The sequence below is a fragment of the Onychostruthus taczanowskii genome, unplaced genomic scaffold (genome assembly GCF_017590055.1).
Source record: "Onychostruthus taczanowskii isolate IOZ18803 unplaced genomic scaffold, ASM1759005v1 scaffold12, whole genome shotgun sequence".
Classification (NCBI taxonomy): Eukaryota; Metazoa; Chordata; class Aves; order Passeriformes; family Passeridae; genus Onychostruthus; species Onychostruthus taczanowskii.
This window is the reverse complement of record NW_024498351.1, coordinates 7,807,955-7,835,264: the sequence shown is the minus strand read 5'-3', so window position 1 is coordinate 7,835,264 and position 27,310 is coordinate 7,807,955. Positions and strand designations below refer to the sequence as shown.

The following is a 27,310-nucleotide window of genomic DNA, read 5'->3' as shown; positions in this document are numbered from 1 at the left end:
TATAAAGTAATAATGGAAAGTTGTAGTTTATATTACCTATATAAATGTCTCTTACAAGTACTGGTGATAAATTTCTACTGCTTTCTGTTATCAGATCCTGTTTAATTCCTCTGATGTTGATAATAGCAATAGCATCTAAAATACTTCTGAATGTGAGAACTGTGCTGCTTTGATTCTCTAGAGACTGCAAATTCTCTTTTTGCTGTGAATTCGATTTTCCCTCAAGCCTGCAGTTACAGCCATTGAGAATGAGATAGCTGGTCTGGTTGATAGCTGAATAACCCCTGTGGTGACTGGTAAAAACATTCTGGGGATTAATGACCTGGTCTAAATCTCATTGAAGACACAAGAGTCTCCCCTACTGTCATGATCCTCTAATAATACCTGAGACAGCTCAGCTGTGTTGGAAGGACTCTTTGGTGCAATCACATTTGTAAATACAAATACCAGTTCAAAATGTGGTTTTATTTTCACTCAATTTTATTTTTATTTTTCAAAACTGGTATTGCATGGATTCATATATTTAAGCATGATGGAAACATTTTATCTAACTCTATTCTATCTTCTACGTTTCACAAGACATTAAATTTCATTCTGTTGTGCCTGAATACAGAGCTAATGCTTTGTTTGCCTGAAGTGTGTCCTTACAGAGATGCATAGACCCGAGTCAGACATGCAGAGTCAAAAAATCCCTCATTTCTCTGGGTAATTTGCTTTATTTATTAATTAATTTCACTAATAGAGCATAATGCTTAGTTTCCATTTTGAAGTCAGTTTTTCCTTCAGTTGCCTCCTTTGAGTCTCTCTCTTTTTTTTCCCCTCCAATAAATTGACCTCTTAAGAATTCTTGTCCTATGAATATATGAATATTGATTGGAAATTCTCTCACACGCATAATATATAAGTTTCTCATAATACAATAGTTACCATAGCACTCAGTCTTTTTGCCTTGAGAATTCTAATTGTTTTGGTCTGGGCTGTTTGGTTTTTTGGTTTTGGTTGTTTTTTTTTTTTTTTTTTTTTTTTTTTCTTTTTTTTTTTTTTTTCTTTTTTATGAGTACTGCTCTTTGCACAAGAAAATGTATTATTTGTTTTTTTAACGTTCTGAAAAGAGAAATATATATTTGGTAATTTTTTCTTCCACATCTGTCAATCCTTTGTCGCTATTTTCCACTAATACCAGCAGTGAAAGTTTGTTTATATGTTTATCTCCTGTATGCTATCAGACCTCACTTTTCAAATCCTATTCCTTCTCACCGTCTCATTTAGGCATAGTCTGTTCTTTGTTTTCCAAGACATCTCCATTTCAATTTGGATAAAACAAAATTTAATTTATTTTACAGATGAACTCGACAAAGTAATTCAGTTTGTTAAAGCTGTTGTTTATCATTACAGGTAATTCACAGACTTCTTAGGAAATGATTTTGTATTTGTTTACAGATCACTGATGAACACAGTTAAGACACAATTCACTACCTGCTACTCTGGACATGCTCCAGAACTTCTTCATCTTTTACTAAGGATTTAACTGCATTTTTGTATTAATTATTTTGGCAATTTTAAATTCCATTTACTTATATTTTACATTTTTAAAATAACTCATATTTAATCAGAATATTCTGTCTTAACAAATCAGATGTTTAGCAAAATTATGGGTTACAACTGTATGAATTTTTACATTACCAAACTCCTATTTACATAAAAAAAAAAAAATTACCAGGTTTGGCTGTGAAGACCTGGTCCCTGTTAGAACAAATTAGCTGACTTATAATTGCTTTCTTGTTTTTTGATTTTTTACTGAATGTAATTCTATGCAAGTGTTGTCTGATCTTTTGTCTGAGCCATATAACCCACTCTAACTAGCCTACAGCTACTTGAGTTATTAAGTTTCAGGAAGTGGGGCAACTATTAGGAGCAGATATAGTGCTACTTTTTGGCACTCTTAAAATTTATGATGTATTCTGAAATGTATTCAGACCAAACAACTGAAACTTTTAGCGAGTATTCTATGCACTGCATTTGGACCTGGTTATTTTAAATATTTGTCTTGACTACACGTCATTTACCCTCCTTTTTAGTCCTTTGTAAGGTAGAAGGTATTCAGTCAGGTTCTGGTTTCAGCTATTATGCTGCTTCTGTAAAAATGCAGGACAGAAATATTTATAGAAGAATATTATCAACAGAACATTAAAAAACTCAAACTGGTTCATTGCAGTACAATTTAAACCTTGAATAGTTCTGATGTGACAATGCTTTTCTTCTACCTTTAGCAGCAATCTGTGATGTTTTCCAGAGTTTTTGCTGCTGCAATTGCATAAAGGAATGTCAGACTGCTGGAATCTCTTCTGCTATCAGAAAAATGGGATTTCATCATAACTAAGACTGCTTATTTTCTTTAGGACTCCAATTTCTCTGTTTTTGTGAACAGGTTCTATATTCTAGTGCCCAGCATCTCTGCAGCAAAGGATAAAAGATGGCTTTTCATTTTCTAGCTTGTAGTATCTGCAGGTACTTTTTAAGAGACTCTCAAATCTTTTATTAACAGATAACTTTTTCCTCTATACTGGATTTAGCATCATTTAAAGCATGAGCACACAAATGGACAGCTCCACTGTGGATCTCTGTTGATGACTACATACAATAATCACAGTTTGGATCAGCCCAACTCCTGGAAGCCATATGGCAAACCAAAGTCATCATCTTGCTGTTGTTGAAAAACTGTTTGGAAGCTGAAGAATTGAAATATAAGACAAAGATAATTTGGCAGTGTATCTTGACAATATATTTATGAAAAAGGTGGAGTGAGAAACACATTACTGCATTTTTTGTTGATACACAGTAGAATAACAATTTCAAAGAGAGGAGGAAGAAATTGCAACTTCCATCTGTGAAATTTATTTATTTAGTGAGATTCCATTGAAATAGTAGTAGGACCAATGGAATTGGTCCAAATTTTAATTTTTAATCAAAGTAACATTAACAGACTATGGAATATGATACATAGATAAATATACCAAATAAACCATTTTGTTAACTTATAAAAAAGTTAGCTAGGAAGACTAATAATGGAATATTTAATATAAATAATAGAGTAGAATATATCACTGTAATTTGATACACATATGGAATATCAGATTACACTGAATATAGATTTTTTTTCTAAATAAGAAAATTTGGTAGTGTAGAAAACAGGGAAATAAAAAATAGTCATCACCAAAGACAAGTGAATATTGTCAGGGGTAATTTTCAGGTACTTAAATTTTTTTTCTTAGCTATTAGTAAGATATTTTGAAGTAAGGTAACTTTAAAAATCCATATTTTTTTGGCTTGTTTCTTGATAACTATGACAGGTATTTTGTATGTGCTTTAGTTTCTTTTCCATTTCAATTTAGAATAATTCTACTATACTTGAGCCATAGATCATTAAAACTCATGCTGTTCCCTTTGAAGTGAAATAGTTTTGTAGGCTTGTTATTTGGTTGGGGTTTTTAAAAAATATTTTAACTTCTCCTAACTATTTCCAAAAAATTGTGTTACAAAAAAATGCAGTTCAGTTTGTGATTCATTAATATGACTTCTTTGGTGTTTCTCTGAAATTTTTCTTTGGTCATATGTGCTTACAAAATGCAGTTCAGTTTGTGATTCATTAATATGACTTCTTTGGTTTCTCTGAAATTTTTCTTTGGACATATGTGTGCACCTTGGAGAGACAGCTGTCATAATAGAGAGTTATCAAGTAAAACTATTAGGACATTTCCAAGACAAATTTGAAATTACTTGATGAACTTTTAATATTTGGTAGCTTTTTTTTTAGTTATCAACCACAGACTCTTGTGTTACTGAATTCACCCACTATGGCATCATCATATATGACAAAGTATTTTATCCTATGGTTTCTTTCACGTAGTCACAAAAAACAGAACAAAAGTTCTCTTTTTGTATCTCTCGTGCACTGTATTTTAGGACTAAATTAAAAAAAATAATAATATAACTGTTTCATGCCATTAAATAGCTCTATTTCTACTGTGCCTTTTTAGGTAATGTCATAGTCTTATCACCTAAAAAGATTATGTTATCTGAATGCTAGTGACTTGACAGGTTTATGGTCATCATAAGCAACAAGGCATCTCCACTGTCTAGAACTGGGAATAAGACTAAAAGCCTTTTGACTGTGATTTATGGCCTAAATTCTCTCTGAAAGGCTTTATGCAATTTTAATAGAATCTTCCTGTCACATCTGATACTGAATGGTACCTATTTACCTAATTTTCTCAGAGATAATTTATGCTAGCATTTTATTTTATGGCAGAGCTAAACAAGTTTATACTTGTTGACAGCATTGTGGGCAAAGACTTTATTCAAACTGCCAAGTAATTCAGCTCATGAACCATTTTTTCTTCCTGCTAGATTACACTGGATTGAATTAATGTGCTATGGGAAAGGATTTATACATGATTCATTATAAAGAGTTATACAAAACATAGAAAAATTAGGTAGCATGTTCATGTTTGAACAAAATTAAAGTGTCAACTGTTGACTTTTAACTGATAAATAATAGTCTAATATATATAAACCAGATATTTGGTTATTGTATTAACCTAAAATGCAATTGAAGTGCATATCACATAAGAGCAGACTGGAATTTGGATGGAATTTGTAATGTCAATTATTTTTTAAAATACTTGAAAAAAGCAATAGATAACTTTAAAAAAGTGTTGGCTTCTCAAATAAATTAGGTTTTATATGCATTTGTATATAAACAAAACCAAACTGAATTTCTTATAGAAAAAAATTAAATTAAAAGTAGGCGTATGTGGTTGTGGAACCTCAGCAAAAATGTAATTCATGTCAACCTCATCTTCACTTTTAACACAATTATTTCTAATATAAAAATAATGCTTAAAAATTTATGTGGTTCTGCAAAAAGATAGTAATTATGTTATAGATTTACCAGGTAACAGAAGGGCAGGTGTATATACATTAGAGATGTGAGAAAAGAGACTAAGTAACATATGCAATGTCTTTATCCTGTGTTTAGGATTAATCAAAACAGTCGACAGTGGTGGTGGCTATGAGTGAAGTAAGGAGGCAACATCCCTTTAAACATCTTGAACTTACTCTTTTAATGCAATTGAAAGTACAGCAGATTATCATAGCAAAATTCTGAACAATTGGGTTGAACTACACATTTTTTTCATATGACTTTATTGCATTTTCTTCATTGTCCTGTTTTCTGTTACATCTACTTGTGATCTCTTGACATCATGGAATTGAAGGCATTGAAAGAGACAGTGGCTTCCTATCTTTTAATTGATATCCATTTTGTTTGAGTATGTCTGGATATGTAGTATTGCATGCTAATTACTGAAAATTTGATCAGCTAATAATGCCAAAAGGAAGTAGAAGCATTACATTTAATATTCAAACTCAGTGTAAATTTTGCCTACACACACACTTTATTTCCAAAATGCATTGAATGTTTCAAGAAAAGAAAAGTAGGGAGGAAAAACACTAGTTGACAGTTGAAAATTTTGAAATTGTCTGTTGAGACAGAGAAGTAAATGTAATGAAATGTATTACCAATGCAATAAGAAAGAGGAGGATACAGAATTTATTTGCAAAGACATATTGCAGTACCCTCATTCATTTAGTAGTAGAAATACCATGGGTTTTTGCAGTTGTTGTTTCCATCCAAAGTGGATAAGAATTCACACTGCTATTAGTCTGCTGCAGAATTTCATGAGTTACTAAGGATAGAGTTTAGTGAAATATGTGCAACCTATTACCATTCAACCAACACAAGGTATAACAAAGATGAAGAACAGACATTCAGGTGTTCTATTAGCTGCTCCCAATCAGTGGCTGGGGCTGTACAAAAAACCACAGAATAGCTGTGGAAGGACCATGAAGAGTCATTTTTATGGAGCTGTAAGTGTGCTTAAAAAGAAAAAGAAAAGAAAAAGAAAGAAAAAGAAAGAAAACCTCTTTCAAGAAAACTTGTATTCTCCCATGTTTTGCATTGCTGGGGGACAAGGGAGAAGGAGGAACAATGCAGACTTCTTTTTGATGACAGTATAAAAGGCCCAACAACAAATGATATAATAAAATAGCTGCTTTAATAAGATATAATAAAAAGAGAAATATAGGTAGTGAGTAAATCGGGGCACCGGGGACTTACTTATGCAGCATGGGATTAATTGTGGGTGGATTTTCCCACAGCAAGCTGCACAGATCCTGTCCATGGAGAGGTTTCTGCTCCCTCCCATGCTGTGGTGGTTTTATGTGGTGTAACAAAGAAAGCCATATATCCTCTGGCAGGTTGCAATTTGTCATAAGGCCCATGATTGTGCAGCATGGGTTTTCATGGGCATTCCAGCACCTACCCTTGCAGCAGGTACCCATGTGACATGCAGGCTTCCCTGTCAAAGGCCCCACGTAGAAGACAGCCTGCTCAAGGTCACAAACTTTTGGAATACAATGTCTTCTGCAAGTCTTCCAGTATATCTCCTAATACTATTTAATAACTGTTAAATAGTTGAATTGTGGCAAAAAAGAAGATTGTACTCAGTCTTGGAACCAGAACATTTTGCTGAGATCAATAACTCTATAAGCTGACATTATGAAGTTTACAAATGGTTGAGAATTTCGTATAAATTGTGGTTGAAAAATGTTAATTTTTGCTAAACTGAAAAGGAAGGCAAACAATATGTTCCTTAGCATACTTTATATTTATACATGCTGTACTTGTTCCAGCACTGAACTCTTTATCTCAAGACTTGACATCTTTCCTGAACAGCAATTATAGGTCTGATTAAAAAATAAGAGAAGTTTCTTGATCTGCTGGGTGAGATTGTGGCTGTTGTTTATGATATTATATTGCATTCTTAAATTATATCTCAATTTTCTTCTAGATGATTTGCTAATTTTAATGTGTGAGGCTTTTAAAGTACTTTTATTATCCTGCCCTTTTTCTTGAGCAAAGCTCAGAATCATACATATCATTTTGCATTAACACAAATTAATGTGTTCTGTACTTACCATTTTAAATAATTTTTTGATCCTGTACAGTTCCACATACTTGTGTAATTGTAATTGTAGCTGTAATTACTTTTGATTTTCTTTCCTGTATCACCCCTAGAAAAACACTGATGAACTGTAGAACATTATGGCTGAATTTGTGGGACTTCAAGTGTCATGTATTACATGGTTATTTCCTCACAATGTGAAGAGAAAAGTAATTTTAAAGGAAATCTCTAGATTGCCCTGGGGAAATTAATTTGCTTTATTTCATAAGAAAGACTGTGTAAGATAACACGGTCAAATCCAGAATTGTGATCTGCATCTGGAGCCACTGTCTAGGAGTGTATGGATAAATTTTAAAGTTACAGAACCCATTTGGAGCTGAGTCTGGTGAATGACAAAATATGGGCTTCTACAGAAACATCAGCATGAAAAAGAAGGTTAAGGGTGAATGTGGGCCTGCTGAGTGGCATGGGGAACTGGTGGCAAAGGATCTGGAAGGGGACAAGTTGTCCTGAAGGTTTCTTCACATCTTTCCTGGAAAAACTGTTCCTAGGAATGTGACACCAGTGGGAAAATTGGGGAAGGAAGTCATCCTCTGGCTTGGAAGCTTTCTTTTTCCATGGTGTACAGGATTTGATTGAGACCATTTAAATGAAGTGAACTTTCACAGGTGAAAGGGCCTAGATGGGATGAACCCAACTGGAGAAACTGTCCCATGGCATTGTGAGGTGACTCTTGACAATCTGTGAAGGATCGTGGTGATCAGGGAGGTTCCTGAAGACTGTAGGAAAGCCAGCGCCGCTTTTCAAGGGCAAGAGGGAGCATCCGAGACACGATAGGTGCATCAGCCTCAAGTTGATTTCTCGAATAGAGATGGAGCATTTCACCCTAGAAACCATTCCCAGAACTAGAAGGTGTTTAGGAGCAATCATCATGGATTGAGAGAGGAAAAAAATCCCGGTCAGCCTGACAGCCTCCTGCGGTGAGGTGACTGGCAGGGTGGATGTAGGGGATGTTGTTTAGCAGGTCCTCAGAAATCTTTTGAATACCATCAAAGGCAAAACCATGCAGTTCAGGCTAGATGCACCGACAGGAGGGTGAATCCAGAACTGGCTGCACTACCAGACCCAAAGTCCTGCATCATCTCCCAGGGATATTTTTTCCCCTCTCCTGTCGAAGTACAAATGATGTGGGAAAATCTTAGTCTTCAGGTCTTTTCTGGAGCAATAGTTCCTGTTTTCATTCTCAACCTTCAGCTGTCAGCAGATGAGAAACTTCTGTGTGCCAACATAATTTTTAATAATATGTCTTTCATTGCTTTTTCCAAACTTTTTTTTAAACCATACTAATGTTTTCAGCTTTTGTAGCACTCTGTTTAAATGAACCTCCCAATTTCATTCTGTTTCTGTGTGACATGTGTGTTTTCTGTGTTGTATTCCTTTCCTCTGGGACTTTTAAAATTTCTTAAGTTCATTACTTTGCAATATGCATTGGCTTTCAGTGATGGTGTTTTAAAAATTTGAGTCTGTTGCATGCTGAGTTCTAAATACTAAAAATTTGCAAGACCATATTTGTTTCTTTTTTCCCCCACAGACAGAAAGAGTGACATTAGGATGATATAATTTCATTGGTCTCAAAGGTCTAAAATCCAATTGCAAACAAGATGGCCAAATAAAATTTATGTTTTCAGATAAAAAATCAGAGCAAAAATTTAGTTGGTTACCATGCCATCTTATAATTCCATTCTTGGTCTTCCAAAGAGAATGACGAACATTATACAGCATGACAATTTTGGTAGCATGGTTAAGCTACATATCTTGTGTATATTTTAATTTTGCATGTCTCTCTCATAACTATGTTCTGAAATTATTCTTTTCAAAGTCTGGGGTTTAAAGGAAATCATGAAAATTGCATCACCTGTCATCAATATGTATAATTTATGTGCATGAAAACTGCACATGCTTTTTGTAATGGATTATAAAACACACTGTTGATAATGGTTAATGGAGTGATGGAGTCAGCTTGGAGGGTTTAGTGGGAGTGATGGGGTTTACCCTGTACCCAAAAACTGCCATGGCTAATCACAACTTGGTCACATGACACAGAGAACTATTGTTAATTTACTGTTTCCAGTGGTTTTACCTGTAGGAGTGAAACAGAGGTTAAAGCATTATAATTATTTCCGAATTAATGTATCATTTCTTGCTTTCTCTTGTTCATTTGTGTTTTCTGTTTTTTCTTTCTCTTATATGCTGCAGTTGCAAACATATTGTGGCGAGAGCAAGGTACTAATGGAGATTACTTTTGTTCATATTTTCTGTAGCGTGATGAAATGCTCATCTGTTGTTTCTTTTGTGTGTGTGTGTGTGTACCTATGTTTGTTTGTACTCTACAGTTACAGTAATTACCCACCCCCTTGCAACACTGAGGAATTTGACTTAAAAAAAAAAATTAAAGTGGAAATGAATCCTATGAATGCTCATGCTTTTGTAAACTGCTTTTCTTTTTTGGGAGAGAGAATGAAATAAGTTGTTTACAATTTTCTGACAATTTTTTAAAGATAAACAACAAGAAGCTCAGATTTAAAATGTAGACCTTTAACTTTTGATTGTTGTCATGGTAAAACTTCTAACCAGTCAGCCTATATGCTGTTGAGATTGATTTTCTTGTATGAATCTTATTTGACAAAATTATAATCTTAAACAGTTTGAAATTGATATACCTGTTGTTTCTTAATTAAACTAAGCATTTTATTCTTATTCTCAGGAAAGGTTTGTAAATAAATGTTGGGGCAGGGAATGGATGTTTGTGATGAACCAAAGGATAAACATAAATAAAGACATAATCAGGTTTTATTAACATAAAAATAATCATGGAAATATTTTTTACAAGCAAAAGATAGATATGAATTTTCATATCTATGACATGATCGCAAAAATTATCCTCATATTTCAGAAAAATACCATAATCTATGCGTTCTCTTGAGTTCCCATACTGTTGCTCTAAGTAGCCTGTTCTTCATCTAAAGTTGCAATTTAGGAATTAAAATATTGCAGTAGTAAGAAATTATTTTGATTATTTCCATTGGAAGATTGGTAAAACAAGGTAACAAGTGAATCAAGCTTTGCTGTGAATTCATGCTAGAAATGGTATTTCTATAGACTTTTCAAAAATTTGTTTTTAATTAATTTAAAGATTTAAAAATTTGACATTTCATTTGCCTGTACATAGTAACCTTTAGCATTCCCAGTGTATTTATAAATATGAACTATTTTTATTTTTTATTCCTGTTTTACCAGTTGCTCAGCTGGTACCAACAATAATTTCTGTGATTGTAGTGGAGTTCAGCTGAGATCCTCCTGCTCTATTGGACTTGCAGAGTACAAATGATGTGTTTAGAGTTTCATACAATTGCACTGTTAATCTTTAAACTGATGTGCAACAAGTTTGTATCAAATTCTCAAAAGTATGCTGTTCTTATTTCTTGTTGGGAAAGTATCAAGTATGGTTTATCTCAAAACTGAAAACATATTAGTATCCTCTTGATTTTTTAATTTGTTGTCTTTTCAAGTCTATTTGTTGCTTTCAGTCATTAGAATGCACTTAGGAAAATTTAACTTATTTGACAAAAAATGCCAATTAAAAACAATAGCTTACCAGAGTGCTTATGGTTAAGACATTCAAATTTCTCTGTGACTAATGTGAAACTAATCAAAAAGCAATGTATAGTAGCAGATTTTGTGTTTCCTAGAGCAGATCTTCTCAATCTCTCTGCATAGAAATGCAGGCCAATAAATACTGTTGCTAATGACAACATTGGAAATATTTTACAAGAGAGCAATACCCTGAAGATGCCAATAAACATCACCATCAGCTCCTCTGGGCCATCCATACTCTGCCATTATCTGTTATGAAAGCATTAACAGATAGGAAGAGAGGGATGGGTGATTAGTAGGACAATCAAGATCATGAAACCATACATAGACCTTAGTGCCAAGAGATATTTCTCTATCAAGTTCACAAAATCTTTATCACAACCACTTGCATCAGAAAATCTGAAAGGACTTTGAAGGCACATGTGTTTACAGTAATAATGTAATATATAAATAAATAGAAATCTATTCATATATATATGTAAAATAATCCCAACCTCCACCATTAAAAAAAAAAATATGTTAGCCAGTTTTAAGTATCAATTTAGTCTAAGTAAAGCAAATCTATTTATCTATTGCTTCTGGTGCTGCATTGAAAATGTGCAGGATTGTATTTAGTGGGAGGAGGGTTGCAAAATTCCCTCCCTTTGAGGGTTCCGTGAAAGGAATAGCTCCTGTAGTTCTGAAAAAATGGCTTGCTGAGGTGATTAGATATTTATGCAGATTAGATATTTGTACAGGTATCTGTAGCCACTCACTGAAATGAAGAGTTTTGGGTCATAATAAGTTGGAAAGAGGAATTAACTAATTGGATCCAGAGGTTAAGGCTTGTTATATGAACTGACTTCCTTAGCCTGGTATTGAAATGGAAGAAGGACATTTCGTACTGTGTGTCCTTCACTGTTTTTGTAGAACAGTTTGGTGAACATTATTATCCAGATTTTGGAAATAAAGGCTTAAACCTTTGGGCTGTTTATTAGTCATAAATAATATATGTACGTTGGAAATGTTACTTTGGAGTATTGGCACCTGAGGTGGAGGTTTTAGGAGCCTGATTACCAAATGTCTGGCTCACCTGGGGCTATCATCTGAGCTACTTCCTCACATTCTGGTATTGCTTATCCTTCTAATAACTATAATGCATTTCAGCCAGTGAGAGGATGAAGAGAATACCTTGTTTTGTGCCCAGCCATATTCATATTCATCCCCAAGGCACAATATGCCAGTTGCTCAGCTATAGATCTCTACACTGTGTGCATTGGTACAGGCAGCCTAACATCAGTCAGGCTTATCTGCAAATTTCAGCTATTCTTACATCATGCAATGTCAGGCTTTCTCTAAAGAGAGACCTGGACATGCTGTCTCATATAGACTGTGTGATTTATCTGCATACAAGGCACAAAAGTGCCCACTGGCCAGAGTGGGCATATTGCCCTGAGTACACCCTGTGCTCTGAATAGACATGACTGTGGAGTTTCCATGAGCCTAACCCTGCTTCTATGTTACACCCAATGCAGCATAGGCAAATTTCTCTCCCAATTTTTGCTAGCCTATTAATAGATAGATTCAATATAAAGTGAGGAAAACCCTGCTTGGAGACTGCTTCTCTTGCTGGGAAAATTTGGTCAGAAATGGGAAATGATTCCACAAGATTTCTCAAAGATAATTGAATGTGTTTGTTCTGGGCATAGCCTGACAACCTTCTATGTATAAAACCTTTAGGAACTGTGTTAGCTATGTGATTCCTAACAGGGACTGGAAACTTTTATGTACGTGTGTACATAAATACATATACATACACAAGCATTCATTCCTCCTACCCCCTCTTGATTTTCTCATTAGTTTATTTTTTCTTAAGACCTGTTCTCTCTCTATTAACATTGGTTTTCGCTCAGAATTTAGGATAAGCAGAATTTCAGATTCAAATTTCTTTTTCATGGGTTTCACTCCTCTGTGTTCCTATACCAAATTGTGTTATCTCAAGTTAAAGCTTAAAAATGTGCATCCATTTTTACCATTGTAGCCAATAGTTTAGTTGTCAGAATGGTTATAGTTATGATTTTATGAGTACTATGATTTTCTTCAAAGAATTGTATGAATATGATCTGATCATTCGCTATAGCATCCACATAGCAAATCAACAACTGTTGTCTTAGTTGGCACACAGAAAACTAGGGAGACTGTCTTCTGTGGTCATGACCATAATCACAGATACTGTGAGGCTTCATGCTACAGATCTGGTTCCCACCTTCCCCACAAAACTTAGCATCTTGTGTTTCAGCAACATTGTGGAAGACGGATTGAATGGTTCTGTAAACACCTATGGCTTCAGCATTGGAATCAATATCTGCCCACCTCTGTCTTTCTAATAAAATAAAGAATATTTCCTTTTCTGACTGAAATATTAAGTTTATAACAAAGACTCAGGTCTTCTCTTTTAATGTTGTACAGAAATTATGTTAAGTCCTCCATCCCTAAGCAAAAGTTAAAACAAAAATACATAAATTGAGAATTTATATTAATTTGACTTGAATGTAGATGATTTCACAAGAACACTTTTATTGCTGCAGCTGTCAAACTCTGTATTTCTAGATCTGTATTCATAAATACACTGTCTTGCCAATGGAGAAAACTATGTAAAATTCTAAATAATGTAACAATTTTGTTTCAGTTTTACAACAAAAGATCCCATAGGTTTAGCTGTATTACCATTATACACATTAACAAACTGATCTCATACTGAACTGTGATTAGGTTTTTAGTTCAAGACAAAGATTTTCTTTTTCGTCATTGTTTAATTTTATAATTTCAATGTGTTTTTGTCCCTAAGGTCTGGGAATTGGGAACATGTTTTATGTTTTTTATGAAGATGGCATCAAAGTAATACAACCAGTGGAATGTGAATTTCAGAGGCATATTAAGCCTAGTGAAAAACTCCTCGGTTTTCAGGCAAGTGGTTTTTAAAAATCTATTTGTAGTGTTTTCTCAATTATAATTTTCTTTACTTAAGAATTTGTTATTACTAGTTCAGTGTTTTTTGCTTGATAAATTATGCCATGTCTTCTGAATGAACAAATAGCTTATAATGGTGATCTCAAAATTTCTTGCATTGTCCTCTATTAAATTCAAGCTTTCAGTCCCTCTTTTCTGTTGAATATTCCCTGAATACTTTTACAAACCTTTTCTTTCTTTGGCTGTCTTTCTCCTTTCCCAGTTCTTTAACAGCTCTCTATTTCTGGATTTGTTGTTGGTTTTTTTTAGTCCCCACCAGCTTCCCACCTCCCACCCACGAGTTTAAGTTCATCTTAGTGAATCAGGGATTGATTCTCTGTATATTAAATATAGGATCTTCTGGGGAGCGGGGAAGTGTTAATGGTTTCTTTTTCTTCACTGGATGTTTGTCTATATTAAACTCGTGAGGCAAATCCCTGTCCTGGTAAACACGCTCTCAGCTTCCACTGAAGTTAGTAGAGATGATTGAGGCTTTGGTTCCAACTCAAAATTCGTATAAGTAGTTTCAATAACTTTACTGTTAACATATTTATAGCTGATTTTTCAAAATTCCTAGAATTTATGTTATAGTTTCCCTGAGTAGGATGCATAAAAACACTAGTGTGTTCTACACTTCCATTTATTCTTGTGATGTTTTTCCTTTACTGCTAATCAAATTGCCAGCTGACATGATGCATGCTCCCACTGGAACACTTGCTACTAGTCACTACATTAAGACTTACTCTATATGATATATCAGCTTTCAAAAATAGTAACTTTTTCTCATTTGGATTTGAATGAGTGACCTTGAAATATATACTAAGCATTCAGCTTTACACTTTGGGTTTTTTTTTTTTTCTCTAATGCTTCAATGACAGCAGAGCTAGAGCTGTCTCAATGGAATTTTCCTCTTCTGTTATGATTATTGATGTCAAAGGCTGCTGTACTCAGCAACAAGATTTATTTTAGTGTGAATAATTATGCTTTGAACAGCTAATCATACCTTGATTTGTGCTGCTTAAGTGAAATTAGGTTGACACAGTCAAAAAATAAACCAAAAACTTTTTTTTTAATGGCTGTTTAATTAAAAAGCTGATTAGGTAAGAAGTCTGTTAAAATTTTATTGATCTAAAGTGCAGCCTAGATTTTAAGGGTATTTTTGTTGAAGTGTGTCAATAATAGGATGAATAGATAACATTTGTTTCCTTTTGCAACCTTTCAAACCTGGAGTATCATAATAAGTGTATCTTCTTGGGGGAGAACAAAAAAGAAAAAAAAGGAAAGTAGACTACCTGATAACTTTTATTCTGAAATTTTTTTAAGAAACTTTTTAAAAAAATATTTATTCTACTCCTTTGAAGAATATCATGTGTTCCTCAGGCCTCTTTGGAAAGTCTGTTTCCTCTGAATAATAATAATAATAAAATAACCCAGTTCTGTCCCAGGATCAGCTTTTTATCAAGTTCAGCATGTGATTGCTTAGTGGTAACAGTTCTTTTCATAAATTGATGGTTGGTAATTCGCTTTGGCTCTACCATATACTTTTACTAATCAGAGATGTTGCTAAGTATACCAAGCATATTTTGATGTAACTTTACACAGCCCTTCCCATTAGGGCATTCCATGACTTAACTATTAACATATTATTAATAAAGGAAACATGTGCTTGCTTAAACCTCTCCCATTTCTCATTTTTTTACACTTCTCTGAACTGGCTGTTCTAGTGAAAAGTAAAACCACAGGAGAGTTGTTTATTGCCAAACAGTTGCTAAAGCATAGGAACATTTCTAAATTCAGCAGTGCAGTTTAGGTAATAGAAAATGTCTGGATATTGCACATGACACGGCAGTGTTCCTCCACAGGTTTCCTGTTTGTCTGTCAACAAACCTGAACTGATTTTCTGTAGAAGAATGAGCTCAGGTGTTCCTACACAATATTGCTCTGTATTGTGTACAGCACTGCAGTACTTATACATGTACATATTTAGGTATGTTAATTTTGCTAAAGGTAAATATATTTTCTGACTTGCTATATACTTGAGAACCCTTATCTAAATATTTAATTACCTCTTATGCAACTGAGTGTCAATACAGGAAAACTCTTCGGTGTATATCTAGCATGAATCATTTAGACTCACTGTGTTTAAAGTGAAGCAAAAGATTTAGTGCTTTACTGGATGATCATGGGTCACAGAAATTGTAAAGACCTTCTTCTTCTCCTTCCCAGAATCTTTTAAATTACTTGAATCTTCTTAATTCTCAAGTGCAAGTAGAAATTTATTAGTCTGATAGGGAAAATTCTAGATGCATAGGGACAAAAATAAACTGATTTCTATTTTCTGGTATGTCTTGTTGCTTAGTTAGACTAGCTTTGACAGCTGTTTGTTTAACCTGTTGTTAAATAGATTCTTAACCGTGGTTCAAGTAGAGTCTTTCACCGGTTGAAACACCTCATCATTGTGAAGTGCTTGGGACATTTTCCTTACTAGCATACAACCTCTGTTTATCCTCTGCATTTTAATATTATCCAAAGACTTAAATTCTAAATCTTATGCAAAAGTGTTTTTCTTTTCCTTTCACTATGAATCCCAATTAGAATAATTATTTCCAGAGACTGGGAAAAAAGCACTTGAAACAGATGCCTTTTGGAGACTAATGAAAAAATCCTTTTGGCTTCAACATAAAGCTGATTTTCTGTTTATTACAAGAAGTAGCACATAATGGCCAAATTTCAGTAAAATATGCCATCTCACATTTGAATATATGCTGGAGGTCAGAGCAAAACACTTCATTTCATAATAATTAATGTGACTACATGGCATACCAATATTTCCACAGGAAATTAGATTGAAGCATACCTTGTAGTCCACATAAACTGCCTTGGTTTACACTCTTACAGCACAGAAAGTGTATTAAATGCTAAGCTTTGTTTGTTAAAAAAAAAAAAAAAAAAGTTAAAAAATATCCAGTCTGATTTTTAGAGAGATTGTCAGGGAAACAATGATTTAATATAGAAGAGGTAATACATAAATTCATGTCTTGAAACTTGCACTGCTGCAACCTGTTGGTATGATCTTAGGCAGCCATAGCATAGCTGGACATTTCATTGCTCTGCCTAAAGAGTTTGACTCACATCCTGTTAAAGCACTGAGGACCCTTGCAGTAAGTGTAAGTTAATAAACACAGAATTTGCACGTAGAAATCTGCAAGTACGTGTTTCCTCTTGAGATTTTCTTGCCCCAGACTATCTTGAAAAACTTTCTCTAAGGATTTATTTTCCTCCATCTGCTGACTTGTTACAGAGTAAGTCACTTTTTGATTAAAAAGTCTGGGAGGAATACAACAATGAGGTAAATTAATGTTTTATCAGATGATAACTTTTTTTTTTTCAGAGAGAATAAATTAGGAAAAAGTAAATTGCTTACATTTTAATTAGAAGAAGAAAATGGTGGGTTTATGCGTACATTTTAAGGAGAAATAATTTTAACCAATTATTCAACCACTGGGGAAATTAATATGGAGCTTCAGAATAACTGCCTGTAGTGTAAAAGAAGTCCAAACTGTCTAATGAGCTAAATGTTATATTTTCAAAAGCAAGATTTCAGTTCTTTTGAAATAGCTTCAGATAAATGTAGATTTGAATAACTAGAGAAGCAACCACATAAACCAGTTTATACTTGGAAAAACACTCTGTTTTAGATATGAGAATTTTGGTGCATTTTCACTGTCACATTGAAAAAAAGGTTTTTGCTTTTATTTTTTCAGTCTTTTCAGGCAAGATGAGAATTGGCATTGGATTATAGAAATTTATGACAAATTGTAAAATATTTTAGAACCTTTAAAGTATATTTGTATATGTAGACATGTATATGTGTGGTTGTATATATATATGTATATATGACTACATTTGTACTGGTCTTACAGAGAAAAAAATCTTTAAAAATACACTTCTGGATATTTTAGACTCAGATTCAGAAAAATGTATAAGGCAGTAGCTCATGTCTGGATATAGCTATGAGTGCTTAAGTTAGAGTATTTTGCTATTCTGCTATACATCCCACAAAGGCGGGTGGAATCAGAGAAATCATTTAATCTATTTGATGCCATGTGAAAGAAACACAGATTCCTTCAGCAGAAGTCAGCATTATTTTTGAATAATATTTAGAATATATCCTTGCAGAATTCAGTGCCAAAAACTCACGTAAATTAATGTGAGTCCCTGAGAGAGAAATGAAAATCATGTCCCTGTGTAGATTTGTTATGAACAATTGTAGATTCATTGTTTGAAGGTGCTCACTCTGAGGAATAAGAGGATGGTGTAGAACAATCTAGACGTAGCTATCTGATTAGATAAAACGTGGAACTAAGGCAGGGTATATTTAGAATAAATATAAAAAATAATGAGATCAGTGAAACAACCTTCCACTTCAAGTGACAATTACCCAGAAGGCAAATGACGATAGATCACTGATACGATGATTGTACATCATGTCGGAGACATACTTGCATATGTTGGCTTTATGCAACAATGAAAAGCATTTAGCTACTTCTAAGAATGAAAATCCCATTTGTCCCATGCCTGTTATTCCTTAAAAACCCAGATTTTTAACTTCTCCCTTTGATCTTCATGGCTTTTTATCAGCACAAATTAAATCTTACTTGTTACTTATTTCTAAGTTCTCCTGAAGTTCCTGATGATGTACTGTCACACGGTACCTGAGTTTAGTAACCTTTCCTTATCACACGATTCCTGAAAGACCTTCCCTTTGTTGAGGTTTAAGAACATGTAAAAGCAAGCAGTGGCTTTCAATCTTCTGCAAAGAAACTCCCTTTTTTAAAGCTGCAAATTGATTTATTTCTTCTTTTGACATATAAAGATTGAGTGTATTTTCGAAAATGTAGAGGCACAGCAGGAAAAGAATGTTGATGACACAGAAAAGGAAGTGTCGAAATGCATCATCCTCATTGCTTGGTGCCAGAGATGGTGTTCTGCCACACAATGTTTCCTGTGCCTTTTAAAAGGCATTTGATGCTTAGAAACAGAATTCTTGTTTAAGAGCTCATCACATCTTGCTGCTCATTCTACATTGAGTCATTATCTGCTGACATATCATGATTATTTTCACAGCGGCCAGTTATGGTGTATTAGGCAGAGCATTCTAAATTAGGAATAAGCAGCAGATAAGTGGCAAAAAGAAATAATACTTATGATTTGGTAAAATTGTTCCTTGTGATGCAAAGAATTTAAAATAAGAGGCAAAAGAAGAAAAGGTCAGGAAAATAAAAACACTGGATACATCCTGTACTTTTCCAAGAAGAGTTTTCAGGTCCATATTTTAAAATAATTGTAATGTCCATTATAGGAAAGAAATCATGCTATTTCATAAATGGAATTTTCACATATAGTACTATATTTCACTAAGGAACATTTAATTTTGATAAAAGCTGGGAGAAAGTATTCACAAATAGGTACTTAAATACATGATGATTGGCCACGTATTTCTACAAATCAGGAATAGTGAGCATGTAAACTCCAGTTAGCAATTTTGACTGAGAGTGTATAGTTATATGTATTATGAAATATCAGTTCACTGAAGTGAGCAGATTTATATTTTTTTCAAGTTCGTCCTTTTGCAGGAATGGAAGGGCAGAAAGGGAATGAATGGTAGTAAGAAGACATTTGGTATTTATTGGGTTTAACTTAACTAGTAAGATAGGCCATGAGAATGTCTTATGGCAGACGTTGCCACACTTCTTGATCTTAAAGCAACGTATCAGTACTCCAAGTGACCAAAACACTGATCTCTCCGAGTGCTGCTTTGCCCCTATGCCATGTGAAAATTTGCACCACACCACCTCCCCTTTCTGTTCATGTGTACACCATCATCTCCTTACGTATTTGCCTGGCTTACTGCTGTGCTCTCATGTCAGCGTAAGCCATGCCTGCACTGCCTCCCTTTGCAGGGCACTGTGATGCTGCTCAGGCGGGAGCTGCCAGCTCCCAAGCACTGTCTCTGGTTTGGTTTTCTGATTTTAATGTCTCCTGCCCCTTGCTCACTTTTTTTCTACGTGTGTTTTTTTGTTTTTTTTCCAAATTGATTTCTTTCTCGGGTCAACAGTACTTCTCGAATTTCTAGAAAACAACCCAAAATTTGGTATATGAATTATTTTATAGTGCTGGTGAGTTGCGGTGCTTACAGATGCAGTTTGGCTAACATGAGTTTATGTCCTAGGGTCAGCTGTCCTTTTTCCTTCCCTACATTTTCTGAGGTTTTATTTTACAGTTAAAAAATAAGAAGGTGGGTATAATTTGTTATTCTGTTGCATTGTTGACTGTTTTGATTCTCATACTTTTCCTGTTTCTGTTGAATTATAGGATGAAGTTTGTCCCAAAGCAGATGGTGATCCTGTTCAGCGATGTGTTTGGGCAACTGCTGTTAATGTAAAAGACAAGTTCATATACGTGACTCAGCCCACACTTGACAGAGTTCTCATTGTTGATGTACAGTCTCAGAAAGTTGTACAGGTATTTATGTCTCATTTTTAAAGTTACTTTTAACTTAGATGATAGGATATAAGACTTTCCTTCATATTTCAGAAACAGAAATACAGTTATCTTGAGAGTAAACACATTATTTGGAAAAAAGTTCACCTACTTTCAACATTTAGCAGCAGTTTCTGCTTAGCAACTGTTCTTCTCAATAGACAATTGTAAGGAAGATAATATGAAAATAGCTTTTATAAATATTATTTGAGTAGTTGAGAAAATGAGTTCTTTCAGAAGTTTCTGACTGGAGGTACCTTTCACTCTAAAACGATGATTGGCTAAGAGTCTCTTGTCCCAAGATAAGGATGAGTCTGTCAGTTTTGACAGAAAGGTCAGGTTTGACTACAGAATGTGGAGGACTTACTCTGTCACTCTGTCACTGTTACTCTGCTTTTAGACAGAGGAATCACAGAAATTACAGTAAAAATAAGCACCACCCTTAGCTAAGACCAGAGACTTTGAATTCAAACTTGTTCTGTACTCCTCTTTCTTGGTCTCTGGCATTCTGGAGTATCTACTTAGTGAAAATAATTCTTTGAGTTAAAGAGAGAAATCAGTGCTATGCTACAGCCATTAATACAGTCATAGAGCTTGAGCAAAACCAGGTGTGGTGTGTTCACCCTGACTGGAGGCCAGACACCACCAAAGCCACTCTACCACTCCTCTCTCCAACTCAACAGACCAAGATAAGGTTCATGGGTTGAGATAAGGGAGGGGAAAGATCACTCACCAATTACCATCACAGGCAAAACAGACTTGACTTTGGTAATAAATTTAGCTCATTTTCCTACCAAAATCTAAGTAGAATAATGGATATTTTAACAAATCCTAAACATCTTACCCAGTGCTCCCTCCTTCCTCTGCTTAGTTTTATTCCTGACTCTCTGCCTCCTCCCCCACCAGCAGTGAAGGAGATGAGGAATGGGGGGTCAGTTTGTCATATGTAATTTCTGCTGCTGCTTCTTCCTCAGAGAGAGTAGTCTTTTCCCTTCTCTTGGTGGGCCATTCCCATGGGAGACAGTCCTCCATGGACTTCTCCAGTGTGAGTCTTTCCCATGGGCTTCAGTTCTTCACAAACTCCTTCCAGTGTGAGTCTCTTTCCATGGGATACAGTCTTTCAGGAAAAGATTGCTCCATGTTGGGTCCCCTGCGAGGTCACAAGTCGTGCTAATAAACCTGTTTCAGTATGGGTGCCTTTTCACAATTTCACAGGTCCTGCTAGGAGCCTGCTCCAGTATAGGCTTCCCATGGATTCAGAGTCTCCTTCAGGCATTCACCTGCTCCAGTGTGGGCTCCTCCAGGGGCTTCAGGTGGATATCTGCTCCACCCCAGACCTCCATGGGCTGCCGGAGCACAGTTGCTTCACTGTGTTCTTCACCACAGGCTGCAAGGGAATCTCTGCTGGCTCACCTCAAGCATCTCCTGCCCCTTCTTCTCCACTGACCTGGGCATCTGCAGCGCAGTTCCTCTGACATATTCCCACTCCTCTCTCATCTGGTTGCTAGCACAATAGCACTTCTGTGCATCTCAGCTAGCTTATCCCAGAGATTCTACCCCACCACTGTATAGCTATGATAATTTATTAAAAATCCTTTGCTAGGATTTTTTCCCTCCTGAGAGCTAAGGGCCTCAGGAAAGAAATGTAAACAATAACTATCTGCTGCTGTGGAATGCAATAGGTGCATCTTCCACTGGTCCATGTGGATTGTTTTCACTTGATGACCAATCACAGCCACCTGTGTCGAGGCTGTGAGCAGTCACAAGATTTTTGTTACGCATTCTATTCTATTCCTGTTCTTTGTAACCTTCTGATCTTTCTTTTCTCTCTGTTCTTTTAGAATAGTTTTTATGTAGTATTTTAATACAATATATAAAATAATAAATCAGCCTTCTGAGAAAACAGAGTCAAGCCTCATGTCTCCATACATGGGGTGTTCACCTCAACACCACTGATTGACTGGATATTGGCCAGCAGTGAGTCTGTGCTGGCACCAGCTGGCATAGGCTCTCTTGGGCATGGGGGAAGTGTCTGGCATCTTCTTAGTGAAGCCACCCATATAGCTCCCCCCTGCTACCAAAAGCTTGTCACACAAACCCAGTGCACCAAGGTACAAGGCAGTGTTTTTAATATCATCATATTTATAGGAAACAGGTGTTCCTTGGTTATATAAAACACTTTTAAAATTTTTTTATTAGAAACCTAATTGTTAATAAAAAAACACACTTAAATACAGCTTTTCTTCATACCTTTTGGTTTTCTCACTGATAAGTAAATGGAAAATCTTTAAAGTATAGATTATATGTTAGGCTCCAGGGAGACAGTATTGTGTCCTTTCAATACTTAAAGGGGACTTAAAAAGAAGTTGGAGACAGATTTATTAATAGGGACAGTGGAAATAGGCAAGGAGTAATGGTTTTAAACTAAAAAAAAAAGGTAAATTCAGACTAGATATAATGAAGACATTTTTTATAATGAGGTTTGCAAAACACTGTCAGAGGTTGTGCAGAGATGTGCTACAAGCCCCATCCCTGGAAACTTTCAAAGTCAGTTTAGATGGGGCTCTGAGCAAACTGATCCAGTTGAAGATGTCCCTGATCACTATGGAGGTTTTGGACTAGATGACTTTTAAAGGTCCCTTCCAGCTCAAACTATCCCATCATGTAAGTACACACATGTATTCTATACAGGCATATAAAATTTAAAAATAAATAACAAAATTGCATTTATAAAATTGCATGAATTTAAAAAATAGTTTCAATACTTTTGCCTACTTGAAACACCTGCTTTCTGAATTCTGTGTCAGCTGACTCAGATATGGCTTCCTCAAAGCTTGAACTGTCCAAATGGTGGCAAGGACTTATAAAATATTTTATTCAAGAAGTTAATAATAAAAAGGTAGTGAGTTTTTTTAACTTAAATTTACCTTTGCATATTAAAATAGAAATAAAATGAGTGGGTAATGAATTTTTTTTTCTGAAAACTATATTTTTTACAACCAGTCTGACCAGTTTGATATATTACTTCAGGAAGACAGAGTAAAAACCCACAGTCTCAACAAAGTCCACAAATTTGAAGGACTGGAATATCTGGCAATATTTTCCATGGTCTCTGACTGACATTCAGGTGTCAACTTCCTTTTCTCCACAGGAGAGATGAAATATCAATATAATTGCATTTATAAGCATTTAGACTTCAGTGTCAAAAGCACATGATTCCTCTTGAGCTCACTGAAAATAGGTTTTAATTTAAGTTTTATGAAATATGTTCACTGGTAGGCTCTTCTAATTTGTCTTTAGTTACAATATTTATTGTTTTAAGTATGTAAAAATATATATCACTTTACCATTAAAAAATTGCAGAGATACTTACTGCAAAGATGTATGTTAATTAAAAAGTAAAATTTAGTAAATTAACCACTAATTAAAAGTTCAGCCCTTCCCCAGAAATATGTAAAACAATTGTGCAGCTTTTGAATGACATTAGATTGTTCTATCAAAAAAAATATTCAAGTTTCTGTAATGAGCTGAAAAACAGATTTACAGAATGCCTAAGTATAGAAAAGAGCTTTGTGCACTAAGTCTGTGCTACTTAGTAAGTATATTGAGTTAAAACCAGGATATTCCAGAAGCTTTCATGTTATTCTGTGGGAAAAAAACCCACCACTTTCAAAGGAATCTTATTTTGAGGGATAAAATAGCATTGCTTTTCCCCTAATTTAATAATAACTAGGTTATGAACTAAGGAAAGTCTAGAATTAAATTTACCCCAGCTGTGGAAAACTTTTGCAGGAATGGAAGTCTTGGTTTTGATGGTTCTAGGTGTTTAAGTAGTCATAATGGATTATTTTTTCATTTCACAGTAATTAACAAAGATTTTTGGTGAGACAATATAACCAGTTTAACCAGACATAAATAAACCAGGCAGTTTAACCAGATAAATAAATCAAACCAGATGTGTTACTGTCACTTTTGAACACCTACGTAGAATTTCTACTATTTGTTACTGATCTGAATGTTACTTCCTAGGATACTCTTAGCCAAATACATGGGAAAAGTACAAGGGGACTTGTTCTGTGTCCAGCTTACCCATGCCATTATTCAAAATAGACTTAAAAAGCAAGCAAAACCAAACAAAACAAAAAGAGAGGAGATAAAAATAACAGTAGTTGCAAACAAATAAATAATGAAAGCCTAAAATCTATACTATTTTTAACATATAAGATAAAACTATGAAAAGTAAAACCACTGTTGATTCACAGATGGGTTTTAGAATTGAAATAAGGCTTATTTGGAATGTAGTAACAAGTCAAGAGCTTCTTTGTTTAGCATTTCTTAAAACATGCATAGCTCTGTCTTCTTGTCTTTTAAAAATAAGCACTTATTTCCTAGCTTTATTTTCTGCAAGTAGGAGGGATGTTCTAACCATTAAATGTTGCTCTATTCATGTGATATGCTCTTACAAAAACACTTTTACAAATAGGAAGCACAGAAGGGAATTTAGATTTCCAGATCAGTCTATTTTCATTATGTAGAGTACTGCCTAGCACAGAGTAAAATAAAGATATAATTAATTCTTGGAAAATAGAAACTCAGCTCATAAATGTTCAGAAATGAGAGCATTTTTCTTGTTAGACTGCCTTTTTCGTGAAGATCATAATAATACAGAGGATATCACTTTCATACATGTACAGGTGCATTAACTATTTCTAGTCTACATCTTAATAAGAAGTCACCTTGCAAAAAAAGCACATAGGCTAGTGGGAATAAATGTGGAGATAATTTCATATTTTAAAAGCAGGAGCGCTCTAATGAAACTTCCATCACTGTGCAAAAAAGAAAAATTAAAAGAAAGAAAATTTAAAAATTATTTGAAAGGACTTTAAGTGTGTAAAAATAATGTTTATTTGGTTTTGCTTATTACAATGTTTTCTCTGAAGTACTACTATACATGTTATTCCTTTCTACTATGAAAGTTAATGTAAAAGGTGTGCACATACGTGACAACTAGATTTGAAGTTGATTTTTTTATGACAGGTATATTTATCAAAGTGAGTACTTTAGAGGATTCTATAGCAGACTAAATTGAAATGTAGTGGAAACATGGATGTTGTATCTTTAGAGATTTATATAGAAGGAGAGTTTTTGACTTATCCAGGTAATTCTCATTCTAAAGTCAAGGGAAGCATTTGCTTTCCTTTTTAAATTCTTGAAAGCAGGAATTGTGCAGTATTGCATAGCAGCGCACCACTAAGTGGGATGACTTAGAGGCTGAAGTAAACAGAATCATCATCCTTCAGTCCTCAGTGTGCTGCTGGCAGATCAGCCTGGTCAGCTAGAAACAGCTGTGAAAGTCTGCTTCTGAGATGCTTAACTCCTTTTTGCTGCTGGCTTCCCTCTAGGGAGCTGTACTGCCTGTGCCTGACCCTGCAGGCAATTCCTTCTGCTCCTCCTGGCTGTGCCAGGACCCCAGCTCTGAACGCAGCTGGCAGTCCTCTGGCACAACATGTATGGGTCAGACCTTTGTCTGGGGAAGCCAAAGGGAAATTTGACATGCCTTGACAAATTAGCTATACAACAGTTCAAGTATTATTTTAAACAACTTGTTTTCTAGTGTGTAGCATAAAGACGTTATCAAACACAAATGACCTTTTTCAAGGGGTAACTTGTGATTTTAAAAGAGCCAGTGAGCATCCTGACTTCATTTTCCATTTTCAAAAGGAAAAACTAATTCTGCTTAGATGAAGTGGTCGCTCGCAACACCTCAGGAGTACAGTTAAGTATCATCAGCAGTCTCAGCCAGCCATTAGTGCATTATCTTGAGGATCTACATCATTAGTTTAAATTAGGTTCACTTAATTAGCCAGCTGGTACTCTCCTTGACACACTGATAAACAAGCTGTGCTTTACAGTTCTGTAATGGCAAGACTAAAAACCAATTTCCACCTATTTTTTCTTCTTAAATGATGAAAATAAAAAAGTAATCCCCCCACTTGTTTAGCCTGTGCATAGCATTTCTTAATCGACTTGTTCTCCCATTTAATATCTCTGAATCCTTCAGTTTTTGTAACAAAGGAAGTTTAGAGCTCAGCTGTCTAAAAGGTTCATGGTCTCAAGTGGCAGTGCTTAAAGTTGTAGGGAAAACACTTTGGTTCTGATCACAGGTCTATGAAAAGTAGCAACTGTAATTGGAAAACATATGAAAACAATCCTTCCTACTTCAACAAAATATGCACATTTTAACAGATAGGAAGTTTTGGGTGCAAGAACATCATGTTGATTTTTTGCAGTAACATCTTCCATTAATTCCAGTATGTGGCTTGTGAATACTCTTCGCTTTTTAACCATTTTTTGGTAAATGGTGTATTTTTTCAACCAATACATATAAAGTGAGAGTGATGTCAGGGAAGGAAGATAAATAGTTTTGTACTTGATTAAAAACCTTTGTTTTCAACTTCTTAAAGGCTTTAGTATAATGTAGTTTTGATACCAAGTGTTAGAGCACATAATAAATAAAAAGCACATTTTCAGCAATTCAGTAACTGAATTAAACAGAGGGCTGTTTCAGCAATTGATAACATAATTCCTAAATACAGTCTGAAAATATCTGAAAATGCATATCTATTCATCATTTTCATTCAAGCATATATATTATGTTTCCTTTGAAAATGTGACAAACAAAGGATTTCTTTTCTTATTCTATTTCAGGCAGTGAGTACAGATCCTGTTCCAGTGAAACTACACTATGATAAATCACATGATCAAGTCTGGGTGCTGAGCTGGGGAAACATGGAAAAGAATTTACCAACTTTACAGGTGAGGTGATCACAATGATTATATGTAAGGAAATATGGACAGGCTGAACCTTTGTGTAATTGCAGTGTGTTGCATATTTTCCTTTAGGTGTTATTATCATGACCCTAGCAAGGGCAGAGAAATGATTTTAGGTAACCAGAAAACAAGACAAACAACTGACCTCACCAAAAAGTTAATGATTATTTGCAAGACCCTTAGTCTGAACTGACAGTAGCAAATTGATAGAAGGATAAGGAATGCAGCTGAAAACAGCAGCATGTTCTGTACTGCCAGTCTTTTGAGAG

At 34.8% G+C, this 27,310-nt stretch overlaps 1 protein-coding gene across 1 annotated transcript in view; it reads left to right on the top strand.

The window, feature by feature from the left end:
* Positions 1 to 27,310, top strand: part of FSTL5 (follistatin like 5) — a 248,185-nt gene that overhangs the window by 193,934 nt on the left and 26,941 nt on the right. Inside the window, exons 10-12 of the mRNA XM_041427999.1 lie at positions 13,507 to 13,625; positions 20,043 to 20,192; positions 26,919 to 27,026. Coding sequence (XP_041283933.1) covers positions 13,507 to 13,625; positions 20,043 to 20,192; positions 26,919 to 27,026 — 377 coding nt within the window. The remainder of the gene's footprint in view (positions 1 to 13,506; positions 13,626 to 20,042; positions 20,193 to 26,918; positions 27,027 to 27,310) is intronic.